Source organism: Macrotis lagotis, chromosome X, assembly GCF_037893015.1.
Source record: "Macrotis lagotis isolate mMagLag1 chromosome X, bilby.v1.9.chrom.fasta, whole genome shotgun sequence".
NCBI lineage: Eukaryota > Metazoa > Chordata > Mammalia > Peramelemorphia > Peramelidae > Macrotis > Macrotis lagotis.
This window is the reverse complement of record NC_133666.1, coordinates 73,011,548-73,030,235: the sequence shown is the minus strand read 5'-3', so window position 1 is coordinate 73,030,235 and position 18,688 is coordinate 73,011,548. Positions and strand designations below refer to the sequence as shown.

The window sequence follows — 18,688 nt, the reverse complement described above, 5'->3', positions numbered from 1 at the left end:
GTCACATGTCACCCTTTTTGGACAGATGATGAGAACCTGCAGTGCGGGAAGGGCAGAGCAGGGCAATTGGGCCCGGGAGGGGCTGTGTGTGTGTGTGTGTGTGTGTGTGTGTGTGTGTGTGTGGTCTGTGTCTATGTGCATCTCTGTGTGTGTGCATGAGTTCACTAGGGTCTGATATTATAGGATTTGTCTTCAAATATATCCAAGTTGGTCACAGAAGAGGAATCAGCCTTTTAGTATGACAGACCCATGAGCAAGGTGGGTAGAAGGGCTACCAAGTCCAGTGGGATGTGAGGCTATCTCAAGGGCTGAGAGCTAGGAAATGGCCTCCCTCATCATGGGAGGCTGGGTTGGCTGGGCTGCCATTTCTGAAGTCCCTCTCTGCTCTGCAGTTCTGGGGTGGCCTGGACCATGGTTGACCCTGTAGCTGGGGTTGGGTGGTTGGTGACAGTCCTTAGTCTCTGTGTGACCTTAGGCAAAGCCCTTTCCTCAGGTTTTCCTGTGCAGTGGTGAATGATAGACAGAATCTGCTGCCCCCCCCACCTTTGCAAGCTCATTTTGAGTCAAGTGCTTTGTAAACCATAAAACTGGGAGTTCTTATTAGGATTATGGGTGTCTAGGCTTGGATCCAGGCTCGGCGGGAAGAGCTCTTCCAGCCGCTTCCGCTGGGTTTGCAGATAAGTGGTGAAATGCCAGTAAGAACAAGCTGAGTGGAGTCCCGGCTCAGATTCTGACCACCCACTCAGCCAGGTGGCCACCTTGAATGCTTCCCTCTAAGCGACTCAGTTGCCTCTTCTATACATTGAGCTCTAGCAGCTGGAAGGAACCTTTCCAAGTCTTGGGATAGGAAGGTTAACATTCTCTAGGTCCCATCATACAGCATTGGCATTTGGTGACTCAGTTTCCCTTCTAACATTTGACATTCTGTGCTCTGACTTGTCGTGGCTAACTCTGTGCATCCCCTTTTTCTTTAGGAGGCTGTGAAGCACCATCCCTGCTGACCATGTCTGACAGTGCAGATAGTGAGGAGAAGCCCCCAGCCCCTCCGCTCAGAATGAACAGCAACAATCGCGACTCCTCAGCCCTGAACCACACCTCTAAGCCCCTGCCCGTGGCCCCAGAGGAGAAGAACAAGAAAGCTCGGCTCCGATCCATCTTCCCTGGAGGAGGGGATAAAAGTAACGTATCGGTGGCTGATCCCTTTTCTCTGCCTGTGGCTGTGTTCTGTCTGGGCTTCCCTGGGAAATGACTCTCTGTCTTTCTGAGAGTAGCTGGGTTTCCAGGTTTCCTTGGGTCGAGAGACTGGCATTTGACCTGGGAGAGTAGCTCTGTTATTTTGTGAGGGGAAACCTGGCACAGGAGACACAAAAGGACCATCCTTGAGCACCAGTTTTGTCTCTAACACTTTGAGGGGGACCTTGCCTCAGTTTTCCCCAATGTAAAGTGGAGATAATGATTATAGAAACGTGAACAGAGTACAAAGTGCTTTGAATCTGAATGATGCCTCTGTGACTTAGGACCTGCATGACCTTGGGCAGGTCACTTCTGTACCTGGGGTCAGAGTTTCCTCCTTCTCAAAATGAAGATTCCTTCTATGGTCCCTCCATAGCATACTTTGAAAAATTATCTTATTTTTATGAAAAAAAACTTTTTTTTGGCATCAGATCTGTTTCTGAATAGAACCCTTTCCCCCCACCCCTGTGGGCCATTCCCAACAAGAAATAACTAAATAGAAAGTAACTTTTAAAGCCAACTAAACTAATACAGACACCATGTACCACCTTTTATACCCTTAGTCCTTCACCTCTGCAGTGGAGGGAGTGAGGCACCTTTCTTCAGCTCTTCTCAGGGACCAAATTGGCAATCATGGTTAGCCAGTATTCAATTTGCATTTTTCTATGTTCTTTGCATTTCTGCTTTTGGGGTCAATGTGTCTATTCAGTGAGTGATTTCAAGGCTGGCAGCTCACAGACTCTAAGAGAACTGTGCAGGCCCTTGGGTCATCATCTCCCTACCCCCCCAGCTACCAATCTTGCCTCTGCTTAGAGTCCTGCAGGCCAGCTCTCTCCTAAGGCAGCCCCTTGCTATTCAGAATCTGTCTCCCCTGTAACTTCCAGCAGGGGTTCTCCTTCTGTTCTCTGGATCCTAATTTTTCTTCCAGATGGCTTTGTCTGCCATTTAAGTCAGGAATCATGTCTGCCACTGCCCAAAAGTTTGTAATCGACCTCTCTCTTCCTGTTATAAAGATTTCATGAGGGAATGATTCAACTGAATTCACTTCAACAAACATTGCTTATATAAGAATAATTATTTTTCCTCTTTCCAACTTCTAAAATATCAGATCTTGATGATAACAGAGATAATTTGTGGAAAAACTGAGACCCAGGGACTAGGAAAGTGTTTGCCCCAGGTTGCGTAGTTCATCAGGGTAGAAGGTAATGCCTTCCTTCACAGAGGAATAAACTGAGGCTCAGAAAAGGGGAGGAATTTTCTCATCCAGTGCTCTTTCAGATTCTTCATTCCCCCATTCTCTCAGTAAATGGAGGGTCCTGTTAGGTGGTGGTCTGCATGAGATAGAGGGAGCTGGGTCAATGGAGGCTGAGCAAGGTGCCTGAAACCCACCCCCCACCTGGGAATTTTTCATTCATTCATTTAACAAACATGAATTCAGCATCTCCAGACTACAGTGTCTCCTCTTCCTTATCCAGGGCACTCCTCTTTGCCTGTGAGTGATGCTTTGGGAAGAAAGGTAGTAATAGGATTGGCACAGGAGAGCTGGCCTCATGAGGGGCTCAGGCCCTGCTCTCTGGGTTTTGTTAGAGGGTACTAAGTCTAAGGTGAGTGGGTGGTAGCTGAGTAAGGCCTAGGCCTATAGTCAGGAAGACCTTTGTTCATTTTACTCATTTATTTATTCATTCATTCATTTATTTATTTGTTTGTTTGTTTGTTTGTTTGTTTTGGGTTTTTTTGCAAGGCAGATGGGGTTAAGTGACTTGCCCAAGGCCACACAGCTAGGTAATTATTAAGTGTCTGAGGCCAGATTTGAACTCAGGTACTCCTGACTCCAGGGCTGGTGCTCTATCTACTGTGCCACCTAGCTGCCCCTTATTTTATTTACTTATTTATTTAAAAAAATTTTTAAAGACCTTTATTCAAATACAGCCTCAGACATTTCCTGACTGAGTGACATTTGCCAAGTCACTTCAACTGTCTGTTTCAGTTGCTTCAATTGCGTTAGTAGCAGGGTTGTTGTGAGGCTCCAGTGAGATCATATGTGTAAAAGGGCTTAGCCCAGTACTTGTAGGTTATGTATCAGTGCTTATTCCCTTATATCCCTAAGATAGAGGAGGGAGAATGGGAAACTGGCATCTATGTGGGATGCCACAGCACTGTGTATGCAAGGAGGCACATTCTTTATTAACTGACACAGTGGAAAGGGGTAGAATGGCTTTTACATCTGACTCCTGACTCTGCCACTTAGAACCTTCACCCTAGGCCTCATTTTCCTCCTTTGGAAAGAATTGGGCCAGATGCCTCTGAGGCTCTTGTGGGGTACAGATCCTTGGGCCTATGATGCAAAGTTACAGCCCTTCAGACATTCCAAGATGGCTTCCACATCTCCCCGCTAAGCACTCTTGATGCATATACTCCTTAATTCTCCAACTATTTATTAAATGCTTAGTGTTACAAAGCCTAATTCTTCATCTCAGGACCAGCTTTTCAGATAGTTGAATGCAGTGATTACATTTCCCGTTCCTAAACCCGAAGTCATCTCTTCTCTAGACTAAGCATTTCCACTTGGTTCTTAATTAGCAAAGGGGGGAAAGCAAAAAGTTGGGGAAGCCATGGTCCCTGCCCTCAGGGAGTTTATAATCTTGTGAGAAAAAGCAGACAAGGTCTTAATGTAATGACATCCAAGAAGAATTCTGGTCCCTTAAGGGGAGCTAGCTCACTGGAGGAGAGGAGGCCAGGTCCTTGCTTTTTGCTCTGAGGCAGGATATAAAGAAGAGTTTAAAAAGAGGAAGAAAGGTAATTAGACTTCCCTTTCTGTTCTGTGGGCCTGGTTCTGTCACTGACATGATGGTAATGGTAGAACTGAATTTCCCTGGCAGGGAGCAGGGAACTGTAAGTCTTCAAAGCTGAAACTGTCCAAGCAAGAAGGGAACTCAGACATACTTAGTCTGACCTGACATTTGAATTCAGGACCTCCTTAAACACCTCCAGTGATAGGACACTCTCTCCCTCCCAAGGCAGCCCATTGCATTGTGGGACAGCCTCTGATTAGTAGGAAGCATTTGCTTCATTCAAGCCCAAACCTGCCTCCTATGATCCCCCCAGAATCTCAAAGCAGGAAGGAAGCTTATTTATTTGTTTGTTTGTTTATTTATTTATTTTAGGTTTTTAGGCAAACAAGGTTAAGTGGCTTGCCCAAGGCCACACAGCTAGGTAATCATTAAGTGTCTGAGACCGGATTTGAACCCAGGTACTCCTGACTCCAGGGCCGGTGCTTTATCCACTACACCACCTAGCCACCCCAGGAAGGAAGTTTAAACAAGATCACTGAGATATTGCTTCTGGACTTTGAGTGATAGGGAGCAGCCCACCCCACTTTGGAGAAACTCTCAGTGTTAGCAAGTTTTTCCTTTAATGGAGGTTATATTTCTGCCATTCTTTATGATTCTGTTTCTGTCCTAACTTTCCAGTTGTCCAACTTGCTCATTTCCCATGATCTCCTTGACTACACCCAAAGATGCTCATACCTTTGATTTCACCATCACTTACAATGTTCTCCCTCCATATTCTTGAAATTCCTTCATCAGTTTATAAGGTTTTTATCATTCCAGCTTTCCTTCTATTCTTTGTCCTCCCTGTGACCTCCATTTCCTCTGTCCCCCAGTTTTGTCCCCAGGCCCTCTCCCTTCACTGGCTGAGCTCTCATCTTTTCTTTGTCTTGCAACTCTATACACTCAAGTCCTCTGAGCCCTATTGCTGAGTCCATCTTGTCAAGTTCCAACTTTGCTTTCTTCCACCATCTATAGCTTTTGCTTCTATTTATATGCTTCTGAACAGAGCTAGGTCCATTAAAAATTTCTGTGAATAATCTCAACTCACTGCAGCAATTCTTTTCTACTCCCTAATTGATTCACTCTTCTCATCACAAATATAAAATTCTCCTTTTGACTTTTTCAATTTCTTCATAGTCTGGTATTCTCCTACTTCTCTAGCCTTATTACAACTTCTGTTCCTCTTCCCTTCCCTCCCCAATACATTTCCATCCAATGACTTTACAATTTTCTGGATACATCAAGTCTTCTCTTCTTCATCTGCGAGCTCAGTAGGTCAGAAATGATTAACCTTTTTTGCCAAGATGCACCGATTTGATTGGAGACTTGGGAATATGGTGGCTGATGGTCTCTGGGAGCTCAGACCTCTAAAGATAATAGTAAGGAAGGAGAAATTGGGCTTAGGTGGCCCCTGGGTAGAAAACAGCACAAATCTTTCCCCTACAAATCACCTGCCAGGGGAAAAATAAGACATTTGACATGGCTGAATGTTTTGCTAATGTACATTGAAATGAAATGAAAGTTTTGGACCCCTTTAGAATCTCACAATAGAAGGCATCATTATGTAGATGTGTCAGTGAACTAAGTCTTTCCTCCCTTCTGTAAAGATGTGACCATGCCCCTCCAAACTCTTGAGTCGCACCTTGATGCCCAGAGTTCACCAGTATTCTTTTACTCCTTGGGCTTCACATTCCCTCTCCACTAGAGTACTCTGTGAGCTGGGGGCTCCCATTTTCCTGTCTTTGTTCATACTCTTCCTCATGTCTGGAATATCCTTCATCCCTTCTTTTCCTTGGAATTTCTTACCATCATTTCAAACCCAACCCCAGTGCTATGTCCTTTAGTAATCCTGTCCTGTTTTCCCTGTCCAGTAAACCCTTTCCCTTTGTAGCACACATAGAAATATTGTTTGCACTTCTCAAATACACTAGTGTTTTCTTCATTCTCCCTATTTTCATAATCTTTACTTCATGACTCTATTCCTGCACCCCTCCCCCAAATTAAATATCTTCTTGTAACCGAGAGTAATAATTATTCTAATGTTATCAGCACATGGGTTACACCTTGTCCCCCAGAAGGAATACTTCAGCATCAAGCCTCTGGAATGGGGTTTGTACATGGTGTCTGCCACACTTAGCCTCTATCATAGTCTGGGTTGACACTGCCTCCTAGCTGCTGTTAGGAGATGAGACCTTGAAGGCAGGGACTGAGTCTTTTCTACACTTTGTATCTCTTTCTGAGAACTTCTAGGGTTCTATACAAAGTAAGTATTTAGGTAATTTGATGAATGAAGCCCCTTCCCCCCTGCTAGACTGCTTTCCAAGTTATTTCATTTTTTTATCCTTCTTGGAGCCCAGTTCCCAACTCTGCCCCAAGGGGTTGCTTAATAAGAGTTTGGTGAGTGAATGAATGAGCAATGAGTGAAAGAACATGTAAAGTTGGCCAGAAGGGTGATGTTATGGACAAAGGAGAGATCCAGACCAAATGGATCTGAAAAATTCAAAAATCTTAGTGCTGGGAGGGTCCCTAAGGCTTTTGTTTATGGATGAGAGACTTCCCCAGAGAGGGGAATGGATGCACTTGAAGTCTCCAAGGAGTTAAGTAGCCAAGTCACACTTCTTTCAGGTGTGTCTGGGCAGGTTAGTTCAGGGCAGGCTTCTTCTAGGGGGCAACCCCAGAGCTCATCTTTTGGACTCTTTTTAGCATTTAACACATTAGTTACATGCTTTAATATTTCAAAAGATCCATGACAAGAGCCTTCCACCATGCTAAGCCAGTCAGTGTTAGGACTCAGTGGATGGTTTCATGAGTTTTTGTGGCCAAAAAAACGTGTCCTCTGAGGATAGCTTTCTAGTGGTGAGCCTCTCAGGTCTGAGCTAGGCTGGTTCACCAGTCACTGTTGATGGGTTGTATTCAAAGCCTGTCCAGATGGACAGAAGTTGGCAGAGCTCAAACCCCATTTGAATTAGGAGAGGGAGGACTTCACTCATACACACACACACACACACACACACACACACACACACACACAATTGTAGATATCCTTTCTAGGAATCTTTTTTGAGAGAATGTATCTTTCGTTTCAGATGACTTGTTCCATATCATTGCTTTCTTTTTTTTTAATTATAAAGATTTTATTTATTTTGAGTTTTACAATTTTCTCCCTAATCTTACTTCCCTCCCTCCAACCCCCCCACAGAATGCAGTCTGTTAGTCTTTACTTGTTTCCATGTTGTGCATTGATCCAAATTGAGTGTGATGCGAGAGAAATCATATCCTTAAGGAAGCAACATAAAGTATAAGAGATAGCAAGATCAGATAATTAGCAGTTTTTTTCCTAAATTAAAGGGAATAGTCCTTGGTCTTTGTTCAAACTCCACAGCTCTTTCTCTGGATACAGATGGTATTCTCCATCGCAGATAACTCATAGTTGACCCTGATTGTTGCCCTGATGGAATGAGCCAGTCCATCCAGGTTGATCCTTACCCCCATGTTGCTGTTAGGGTGGACAATGTTCTTGTAGTTCTGCTCATCTCCCTCAGCATCAGCTCATGCAATGCTTCCAGGTTTCCCTGAATTCCCATCCCTCCTGGTTTCTAATAGAACAATAGTGTTCCATGACATACATAGACCACAGTTTGCTAAGCCATTCCCCAACTGAAGAACATTTACTTGATTTCCAATTCTTTGCCACCACAAACAGGGCTGCTATGAACATTGCTTTCTTGAAAATTAATTAACTTTTAAATCTCTACTTTCGCCCTCAGGTTGTAGAGGTACTTGATTTGGCAAGGAGGGAGTGAGGAGTGCCAGAAGGGCTCAAATTCTGCATTCAAGGCAGAAGGTCTGAGTCTGAATCTCAAGGTGGATTCTTAGTGTCCAGGCCCCTTTACTAGTCACTTTTCTAGTCAGAGACTCTAATGTCCTCATCTATGTAATGAAGAGAAGAATCCTGACTCTGCTTCCCTCACAGGGTTATTGTGAGACATGTGCTTTGTAGAATGTAATGACTAATGTAGAAAAATGAGTTGTGATTATGATGGGGTTTTTCCTATTGGATTCCCGACTGTGAGTTGTACATTTATGTGATTGAATCTAATTGACACCAGTTTATATAGTAAAACAGGAAGACCACAAGTAGTTGATTGTCTCCTGTTTTCAAATGTGTGTGTGTGGCATACAAATTAGGGGAAGCAAGACCTTGAGGTGTGCCTAGAGGCCTCTCCCATTCACCCATGATTTGACTGAGAGTATTGGACTTGACACCTTGGAAGGCAGGAAAAGCTTGCCTCCGAGAGGAGGAGGAGTGGGACAGGAAGGAATGGAGAGGGAAAAAAGGCAATAGATGCAAAACCCTGAGGGTGAAGTTGGGTTGGGTGGAGAACTGCCAAATGATGCCTCAGTGGGACCCTTTGGAGTTTCTGTGCTATGGACAAGGGATGATTGAGTGACTGAGTGAGCTGTTTTCTCCACTGAGGATGGAGAGTTATTGTTCTTTGTCACTATTAGACATTTCAATCAATCAGTAAATATTAAGCACCTACCTACTTTATAAATGCCCAACTTACAAAAAGAGACCCAAGACAATCCCTCCTTTCAAAGAGCTTACAACCTAATGGAAGCGACAACATGCATACAAACATATTCAGGATAAATAGGAAAGAGCTAACAGAAGGAAGGCCCTGAAATGAAGAGGGTTTGGGGAAGATTTCCTGGAGAAGGTGAGATTTTTCGCTGGGACTTAAAGGAAGCCTGGGTGGTCAGTATTTGGAGTGGAAGAGGGAATGCATTTCAGACCTGGAGAAGGGAGAGGCATTCCAGACCTGGAGGACAACCAGAGAAGAGTTCCTGGAGCTGAGAGATGAAGGGACTTGTTTACAGAGCTGCAAGGGAATTAGTGTCACTGAATAGAAGAGAATGTGTCAGAGAGGGAGAAGACTAGACAAGGAGGGGAGGGGGCAGGGCTTGAAGGACTTTGAATACATTTGTTCCTGGAGGTGATCAGGAGCCACTGGTGTTTATTAATTAGAGTGGATTAGAAATTCATCTTAGTGGTCAAATATAATGTGAATTGGAAGGGGGAATGATTGACTTGAGGCAGGTAAACTGCCCCCCTCCCCCAGCATCTAGGGAGAATCATCTAGACATGAGGTGATGAGGGTCTGCATCAGGAAGTAGCATTGTCAGGAGAGAAAGTGGCATGCCTAATGCCTACTAGACATCCATTTTGAGATGTCTGGAAGGCAGTTGGTGATGTGAGATTGGAGGTCAGCAGAGAGTTTGAGGCAGGATGGGTAAATGTGAAAATCCTCAGCACCAGGCTCTATCCACTGCACCACCTTGTTAGACCATAATGGAAACATTAAGATAAATAAATCACAGTTCTTGCCTTGAGTTCCTTTTCTAGGTGGGCAGGGAAGAAGACATGGACCCAGATAAATACAATAGGCAATGGAATATTGTAGATGTTTAAAATGTTAGAAGACTTGAGAGCAAAAACCTACACCCATCTTGCTCAAAAAGTGTTGTGTGTGTGTGATAACAAAATATAAGAACCTACTACCCTTAGGCACCATGCTAAGGGCTAGGGATACAAAGAAAAGCCAAACCCTGTCCTGGTCCTCCTTGAGGGAGATACCATGCACATAACTAGGTACAAACTAGAGTCAGCCAGGATCTTTTGGCAACCCTGAGGTCTTGAATGGCTGCTTAATAAATGCTTGTTGAATAGAATAGTTCCAGCTCTTGTCCTCTGGGCAGAATCAATTGGACCAAGGGCGAGTCTTCTGCATCTTCCATGATGACCCCTTTTTTCCTCCCCCCCATCTCCTTCATAGGGTGTTTGGGTAAATTCAATAAGCAGCAAGCAGCCATTAGGTACCTGCTGCTTACATGTAATCCCTTGAGGATGGACAGAAAATCACTTTGTAACCATGAAGAGAGAGCCACGGTGGCCTCAATGAGCCTGATTATACTTGCTTCTTTTTGAGATCTTCATTTTCCACTGCCTCCCAAACTAGTGTTTTTGCTACTTCTGCTACTAAAACTACTATGACCCCTTTTTTGCTGCTGCTTCTCCTCCTCAACTACTACTGAGTGCCCCAGGGATGGTGCTTGATTCATTTGTATTTAGCCCCTTTATCAGCTGTGTGGAGCAGCCAAATCTGGGCAGGCCGGCTAATGTGCTGAACCACTCAAATGGGACCCACTAGAGTCTGGGCAGGCAAGAAGGTGGGAATGAATCAAGTATAAAATTGTATTGAACTGAAAGACTCCACCTCCACCATGATAAGATGGCACTATGATACCTTGGCACAAGACACCCAGCACAGGATGAGCTAACTTCATCAAGAGGTCTTGGCAGGTGATGAGCTACTGTACCTGGAGAAGAGAATGAGGGGAGGGGAGGGGAAGGAAGAAGCAGAAAGAATGAATGAATGAAAACCCCTTTCTTAGGTGCGAATCACTTTGCTAGATATTGGGGATACAATATAAAGGTTTGACAGACCCTGTCCTCAAGGAATTCCCTCTCTAAGTAGGGGAAGGGAAGGCCTGTAATGATGCTTGACAAATAGAGAACATTCCATGTTCAACCATGTGATATTCTAAGGCCTCTTTTAGCTCATAGTCTCTATGTCTATAAATTTGTGTTGCTACTCGACCATGGACATCAGTCACCTCCTTGCCATTCTCTTTTTCCTTCCTCTAGCCAATAAGAAGAAAGAAAAGGAAAGACCAGAGATCTCTCTTCCTTCTGATTTTGAGCATACAATCCATGTGGGGTTTGATGCTGTCACTGGGGAATTCACTGTAAGTAATTTCTTCCCATTGTCCTGCTCTTCTCCCTTTTCTGAGCACATATTATTGTGTATTTGAGCTGCCCAGGTTATGGTTTTATCCCCCAAATTACTCTAGGCTGTGTGATGGCAGGGACCTTGTTGAAAAGGGATTGAGATGTGAATGGGAGATGTGGAAGTGGATAAAAGCAGCGGGGTATAGACAATGCTAAGCAATGGACTTGGCAAGCAGACAGAGGATGAGGGCTTGGAGGAATACAGAGCCAAGTGATGGATTCCATAACTCAACCCCCACCCCACCTCAGGATGGAAGAGACCTTTGCAGGCTTGAAGGTGCCAGGAGATAGCTGAGAAGGGATGGGATCAAGTAGATCAAGTAGACTGCTACAAAAGTTGTCCTTGGCAAGGAAAATGACTGTCGCTTCTGCGCCCTTCTGATGTTCTGCCAGTGCCTCCAAGTATAGCCTGCAAGTCTCAAATCCTGACTCCTGGGGCCTGAAAGGGAGCTAGAGACTTCCAAAGACAAGGGAGCTTTACCACCATGGTCAACTCTTCCTTCTTCTGCCCTAGCTCTCTCCCATAATCCCTTGTTCTTTCTGCCTGCTCTTTTCCTTTGAACAGTTCTCTTGCCCAGGGCTTGGCAAATATGACATATGGATCAGACCAAAGCAGGTAGTTGCCCAGGGCTATAGTTGACTGAACCACCCTCTCGTCAGTTTTGACACACAGTTTGGCCCCTCCTTGGCTATTTCAGGGGTTCAGACAGAAGCCGAGATTGGAGAAGGTGCATGACTTTGAGGCCTGGTACCTTTGTATGGTGCGTGGTAGGACAGGAGAGAGGTGCCCGGGGAAGCAGGCAATTGCTTTCCAGATCAGCAAGCATTGGTCTGGATCTGGATTTCTGGACCTAGTTCCTGTTATAATGGACTTAGGGCTAGAATGGGTCTCAGTGGCCAGATGGTAAACTGAGGTCAATGCAATTCACATTGATTAAGTGCTTATAATTTGCAACACTCCCTGTGCTAGGACTGGCAAGGGAAAATGGACCTGAGGAGACAGAGTTGAAAAGAGAGTGGAGACATGGCCTTTAGATGATGAGGATGATGATGATGATGATGATGATGATGATGATAAAATAATAATAATAAGCCAAGTTAGCTAGTGACTAGGAGGCAGGCAGAGTAACCTGAATGCTAGAGCTTGCTGGGGGGTATGCCATCAGGGAGAGGTTTATGGTGGGGAAGGCATCCAAGCTGAGCTTAGTAGGAGGGGAAGGATTTCAGGGGCAGAGGTGGCAGTCTGGATGGCCATCCCCCACACAGGAGAAGGTGCCAAAAACATTAAAAATGGTTGAGATGATTGTGAAGATTCTTTCCAGCTCTGATAGCCTGGCATGCTTTGTCCCTTCCTTTCTCTAGCCTCAGTTTCCTCACCTGTTAGGAGATAGTATCCATGCCACCTACCTCTTGGGGGTGTTGGGTACAGTATAGAAATGAGAAAGCTATTATTATAATTATTATTATTACACAAATCTTTAGACCCTGCCAGGTATCTTCCTGTCAGGAAAGAATGAATCAATCAATCAGAAGGGATCATGATTGAATCAGAAGGGACCATGTAAATCCTAGGTTTACTACCAGAGGGGTCTCAGAAGTCATTTAGCTTAAAACTGAAAACAGGTCCAGAGAAGGTAAAAGCCTTGCTCTAGGCCCCTCAGGTAGAAGCTGACAGAGCAGAACTCAGAGCCAGGCCCCCAACTTCCTCTCTAGTTCTCAGAGCCTGCCTGACAGCTGCAGTTGCCCAGTAGAGGCAGCTTGGGAGGACATCTAGAGTCAGTGGTCCTGGCTTTCACACAGACCTTGGCCATTTCCTGGCCGTGTGAGTCCTGGGCAAATCACTTCCCTTCACTTGACCTCAGTTCTTCCGCTGCAAAATGGATCTAATAAATCCCTGTCCCACCTGCCTCCCCAGACTGCTGTGGGTACAATCCTTTATAACCCTTCCAAGGTTTTCTGAGAGACTTTGTAGGATGCTGGACCTCTGACTGGGTGATAGTGGCCTGCCATGCTCCTGGTCCCCCAGCTTGCTTACCATTTACTTTGGTAGGGCCCTCACTTGGAAGAATCCTTATTTCATTGGCCCTGGAGATTTGGAGAGTACTCTGTCTGAACCACAGCCTGAGCCCAGAGAGCAAACTGAGCATTTTCCTTTTTACAGGCAAGCAAACTGAGGCCTAGAAATAGGGAGTGACTTGCCCAGAGTCACATGGCAAATAAGGGTCAGAGCTCAGATTTTCATTCATCCACATTGGAGTTCAGAAGCCTAGTTTTCCATTGGGTGATCTCATTTGGGGACCAGGAGCCCCATGGGGAGGGGTACTATGATTTTTGTGGACCTGGACATCTCTCCTGTGGCTACTCATAGGATTATCCCAGTTCTGAGGGTCAGACTTCTCTCAAGTTAGGAGCATGCTCTGGATGGCCATGTAGAAATGGTGGCAGTTGGGTATGGTGGCTACAGTGGTAGTCTAGGAAGACCTAGCCTTTGGAGCCTTTCGATCTCCAGGCCAGTTAGTTTTCCTTTCTCAGCCTCAGTCCTTCCTCCATAAAATGGGGAGAATGACTCCCAGGGTTAGCAGGAGACTCAGATGAGATCATGTCTCAAAAGTACATTTTGAACTCTAAAATCCTACTGTGGGTCATGCCTACTCTTGAGTTTTGTTCCCAGCTGTCTGGTCAAGCCCGGTCTCTGCCTTATAGCTAATAGTTGCCAGTTCAGCTCAGAACCTTTACTCAGGGACTCATGGGCTCCTAACTTGGGGGGTGGGGTCTGGTTTTTCTTACTTTAGCATCCCAGGAAACGATTGGCACTGAGCCACAAGATCTTCCTCTGTCTGAGCAGGGCTGGTGGGGGCGACAGGGTGGGAAGCTGTGCTGGCATTAGGGCTCAACTCAATTCAAGTCCCCGAACCTGGAGGAAGCTCCTGCTGTGTGGAAGCCCCTGTACTCAGCGCTGGGGTTACAAAGATGAGAAATGAGAGAGGGCCTGTTCCTCGGGTGCTTTGAAGTCTGGTGGAAGGTTGACTGGGCCAAAAGGAGAGCTCCAGACAAAGTGACCGATGAATATTGGAGGAGGGACAGAAGCCTTTCAGGTGGAGGAGAGGGCAAGGGAAGGAGGAGCCACTTGCCATCAGGTCGAGTCAGAGAACTGAGGAAGCTCCAGTTAGGGGATGCTGAGGAATTGGGTTGAATAGGGAGCAGACTTTTATGAATTAGAGTGATGATGTACACAGCTGATTTGGAACCCATTGGAGAGGGGCCTTGAATTCTAGGACAAGGTAGCCAGGCTGGGCCAGTGGAATCACTTGGTCAGCAGGAGGCTTCTCTGCCTTTGGAGACCTGGCTGAGTAGAGGCAGTTACGCTAAGGTCTTCCTCTCTGGTGTTTCCATTTGGACAATGAGCCTTTAGACATCCCCCTCAGCCCCCTATGTTGTTTTGAGATGAGGGTCACCATAGCCTGGTTTATAAGCACCAAGGGACTTTTGCATCCCCATCCTACCTTGCTAAGGGGTCCAGACAGAGTCCAGATTTGGCCTCGGGGGACTCGGATAGAAAGTGGAATAGGAGTCAGCAGCATGTGATGTGGCAGTCAGATGGATGAGCTAATGCTCTCTTAGGCCATATTGAGAGAGGCCCAGGTTCCCAGGGAGCCAGAGGTTTGGCATCTCCTGCCCTGAGTAGGTCTGAGCAGAAAGCCCCTGTATAGCAAGGAGTGCTGTAATTTAGGAGCGATGCTGAGGAGCTATAAGAGGGTCCAGGGGAGTGCAGTCAGGCTTGGGGAGGTTACGGACTCCTTGCCATGTGGGGCTAAAGGCAACTGGGCCTAGTGAGTCTGGGAAGAGAAGGCTTAGGACAGTTGGCAAGGCCTGCCCCAAAGAAGAAAGCTTAACCATCGTTTGCTTTTATGAGGTGAAGGTGGGAGGGACAGAGCCAGAGGCCAGCTTCTGCATGCTGTGACCATTAGAATGACCAGGACTCAAATGTGAGGAGCAACCTCTCTGTCCCTGGAGGAATCTGATAGGGTAGGGATGCTGGAGAGGAGATTCACTCTTAGCTAAGAATGGATGAATATCTTCTAGTGGGGAGGGAGGGTGTCCCTGCTAGTGCCAAGTGGCTATGATTTCGTAAACTTTGGTTTCCATGCTCCACCTGCCAAGGAGACCATCTACCGGGTGGGAACTGGTGGTGTGAACACATCCTGTTCTTCCGGATGCTGGTTGTTTTGTTTTGAATCTTCTAGCTGCAAAGGGCCTGGGGAGCCTCTGTGGGCAGAGAACTGGCCTTCCCAGCTGGGAAATTTGGGGCAAATCACTTGCCCAATTTGGGCTCCAGGACCCTTTGTCAGATGACATCGGGACAGGGCAGAAGAGGCACTGGGCCTGTCTCTGCTGCCTCAATTTCCTCTGAGAAAATGAGAGAAGGATCAGGGTAGGATTTGAAGCTCTATGTCCTAGTTGACAAGAGAGTGGAAAGTGGTGTGGCTCCTTTTTTTGATTTTGTTTGGCTGTGGTGGCTTTTCTGGTCTGGGACCCCAATCCTCCGTGGTCACATGACGATCTCCAAGCGGCCTTTGAGCTCCCACAGTCTTGGATTCTGGAGAAGCACAGGGTCGCTTGGCTGGATTCTCCTTGTGCTCCTTCCTGCCCCACCCTACCCCCTGGGGAGGTGCCTGCCACTCCCTTCCTCCTTCCCTGGCACAGGTGGCTCCAGGGTCAGAGGTCATTGCATGGCGGAGCCGGCAGGGGTCTCCAAGATGATTTAGTCCTGCCCCGTCGGGCCCTCTAGCTGGCACCCTGCCGCTGACCGCTGGTAGGATTCTCTCTCTGGGCCTCAGTTTCTTCCTCTGTAAGATGACAGGTTGCCCTGGATGGCCTCGGTGGTCCCCTCTGACCCCTGAACCCCTCATTTTACAGATGGGGAGACCGAGCACTGAGCCCAGGGCCCTGCACATAGTAGGTGCTTGATAATTCTCTTTATTGAATTGAGTTGAGTCGCTTTGCAGCTCTGAGTTGTTTCCAAGCCTGTGTTGTTGATGCTCTTCTCAAACCCAAGCGCTGTCATTCCCCAAGAACCACTCCCTTCCTTCCCCTTCCCACCCTGAGAGCCCTCAAGGCAGAGCAAACCTTCTGTGGCCCGGCTAGGTCTCGTCCAGTGTGCTGAGGGGCTGGAATCCTGGGTCAGCACCTGTCCCTGCCATGGTCCCGCCGTGGCCCTGCTGTGGCCCTGCCCTGAGCAGAGCTCGCGAGGCTTTCAGTATCGCTTTGATCTTGGCTGTACTGGATCTCACTCTAAGCTCAGAGCTGCCTGGGCCCCTCACCCCACCCCATCATTGCCCTGAGACAAGAGTTAGAAGAGGGTTCAGAAACAGGGAGCGGGGAGGGGGTGATGGGAAAACAGGGAAGGTGGGGTGGACTGGCCAAAGAGCAGGACTTGAATGGGGTCTGGACCACTGTGGAACTCCCTGCCCCTGCCCTGGGCTTCCCTTTGCTTCCCTTCTGCCCCCTGGCTTTCCTGCACCCTGTCCCCAAGCCAACCGAGCCAAGGTGCCCAGAGCTGGGCCACCCTCTGGGAGCCTGGAGCTCTTTCTCTCTCGGAATGGCTGCTGCTGCTGCTGCTGCTGCTGCTGCTACTGCTGCTGCTGCTGCTGCTGCTGCTGCTGCTGCTGGTGGGGTTCACAATGAGGAGAGCCATGGCAACGACAAGAATGATGATGATGACGATGACGACGGCAACGGTGAGTCCCCCTGGTTGCTCTGCAGGGAATCCCTGAGCAATGGGCAAGGCTTCTTCAGACATCCAATATCACCAAGCTGGAACAGAAGAGAAACCCTCAAGCTGTGCTGGATGTCCTCAAGTTCTACGACTCCAAGGAGACGGTCAACAACCAGAAATACATGAGCTTTACTTCTGGAGGTGAGTAGTCCCTCCTTGACAAGTCTGATGAGTTGCACCCTGACTGGGGCTCCTGTGTACCCTGGGAAAAGGAAGACACAAGTAGGCATGGCTCCAAGGCTTGCCAAAGGGACTTTCTCTTTAGTAATCTGGGCTCTTCCCCTCCTCCTCCTGGAGCTGGCCTTACTGCTGGGCCTACCTCACCTCAGTTAGAATGCTTTCGCCTCTCTGTGGCTCCATTTCAGAGCCCTAGGGGCTGAAAAGCAATGGGGGAAGTTGCAGAGAAAACTTGGGGGCCTAATGAGGAGAGAGCACCACTAGCAGTGAGAGTGATCCCCAGGTGTGACCAGCACTGCTTTTGTATGTGTGGAGGGGGGAGGTGAGCTCTCCCCCACCCAATTGACTAAGCAAGATGCTCATGGCTGAGGGCCTTCCTTTGGAGGGATAAGGGTGCAGTGCACAAAGCAGGCACTGAGCTTTAGGGCCCCATGCGCACCCTACAGAGACAGATGGGGCAAGGGCCCCACCCGCTCTCACGGACTCAAGAGGAAGGAGGGCCTGTTGCATCCAGCTTCTTTCTGTCTCTCTTTCAAGAGGACATGTCAGAGTCTCTCCTGAGGCCCTTTCCTTAGGTCCTCCTGGACAGGGATGTGCTCCAAGTAGGCAGGCAGCTCTCAGAACATTTTCAAGTGTTAACTGATTCTTTTTTAACCCTCCCCATATCACTGCCATTCCCCAATGATGACCCCTTCTCCTCAATATAACCCTCATGAAGGGAAAGAAGCCTGTCCTCTGTGGCCTTGACTGACACCTCTAATTCTAAGTGTGTTTACCGAGAGGCAGGAATCCTGCCTGAGCATCACTTCCCCAAATCCATGACTGGCCACGACTCTGGCAAAGCTCTCCTGGTTCTCTTAATTCTTCTGGGGTGGGGCGTGCCCTTTTTAGAGACACTACTACACAGCTCTTCCATCCTAAGGACCCTACCTTACTCTTGACACTGACTCAGGAAGAAAAAAGGAGTCAGGAGTGGGGGAAAGGTGCCATTAGCCAAAAGGCCCATTTCCTTCTAGGTAGAGCTGAGCTCAGTAAGCAGAGTGGGCTGGACTTGGATCCCTTGGTGGGTGTCCTGTGGGTTCAGTTGGGGTTTGCCCTGGCTGCCCTTGGGCCTGCTGGCTAGCTTCAGCTCTGGCCCCCGAAGAGGGAGAGAATGGACTCCTTTCCTCCCCTCTTAGCATATGTAATGCAGTGAGGAAAGTTTGGATGTGACCTGGCCTCCTGGGGGGTCAAGCAGACCCAGGCATCTCTGAAAACTGAAGTGGACATATTAGTCAACCCCAGTTCCAGGAAGTGGGCAGACAGCATTCCCTCCCCTCTCAGCAGCCCGAACCTCTGCTTGGGGATAGCTTTCACTGCAGAGAACTTCCTTCTGCCATCTAACACCTCTCCATGACTCCTGGTTCTCTCTAGGGCAGAGAAATCATTTCTTAAGAATCTGTTCTGTATCCTTACCCCTTCCTTTGCTCCACCTCTCACTAGATAAGGTGGCAACTCTGCTTGGTTACCATTGTATTGGGTTTGGCATCCTGAGTGGAGCCTACAGAGGTGGATCAGGGGCTCTTTGGGGGAGAGGGACTCAGTGATGTCTCTGCTTTGTTTTTGCTCCTTTCAGATAGAAGTGCTCATGGATACTTAGCAGCTCACCCTTCGGTAAGCGCCCACTGGAACTGTTCCATTTCATCTTCATTTCTGCCGGGGGATGGGTGCAAAAAGATCTTAGGTGGACAACCACAAAGACCTCAGGGCTGGGCTTGGAAAACCCTTAGCAATCGGGGAGTCTGTAAGGCCCAGACAGGGGCATGTATCCTGGGAGCG

General features: G+C 47.5%; 1 protein-coding gene across 2 annotated transcripts in view; it reads left to right on the top strand.

Moving 5' to 3' along the window:
• PAK3 (p21 (RAC1) activated kinase 3) overlaps positions 1–18,688 on the top strand; it is a 77,592-nt gene that overhangs the window by 40,274 nt on the left and 18,630 nt on the right. Inside the window, exons 2-6 of one of the 2 annotated variants that reach the window (XM_074200942.1) lie at positions 975–1,178; positions 10,774–10,874; positions 15,835–15,873; positions 16,681–16,834; positions 18,486–18,523. In XM_074200942.1, coding sequence (XP_074057043.1) covers positions 1,004–1,178; positions 10,774–10,874; positions 15,835–15,873; positions 16,681–16,834; positions 18,486–18,523 — 507 coding nt within the window. In that variant the 5' untranslated portion in view covers positions 975–1,003. The remainder of the gene's footprint in view (positions 1–974; positions 1,179–10,773; positions 10,875–15,834; positions 15,874–16,680; positions 16,835–18,485; positions 18,524–18,688) is intronic. The other variant, XM_074200941.1, reaches the window with a different exon arrangement.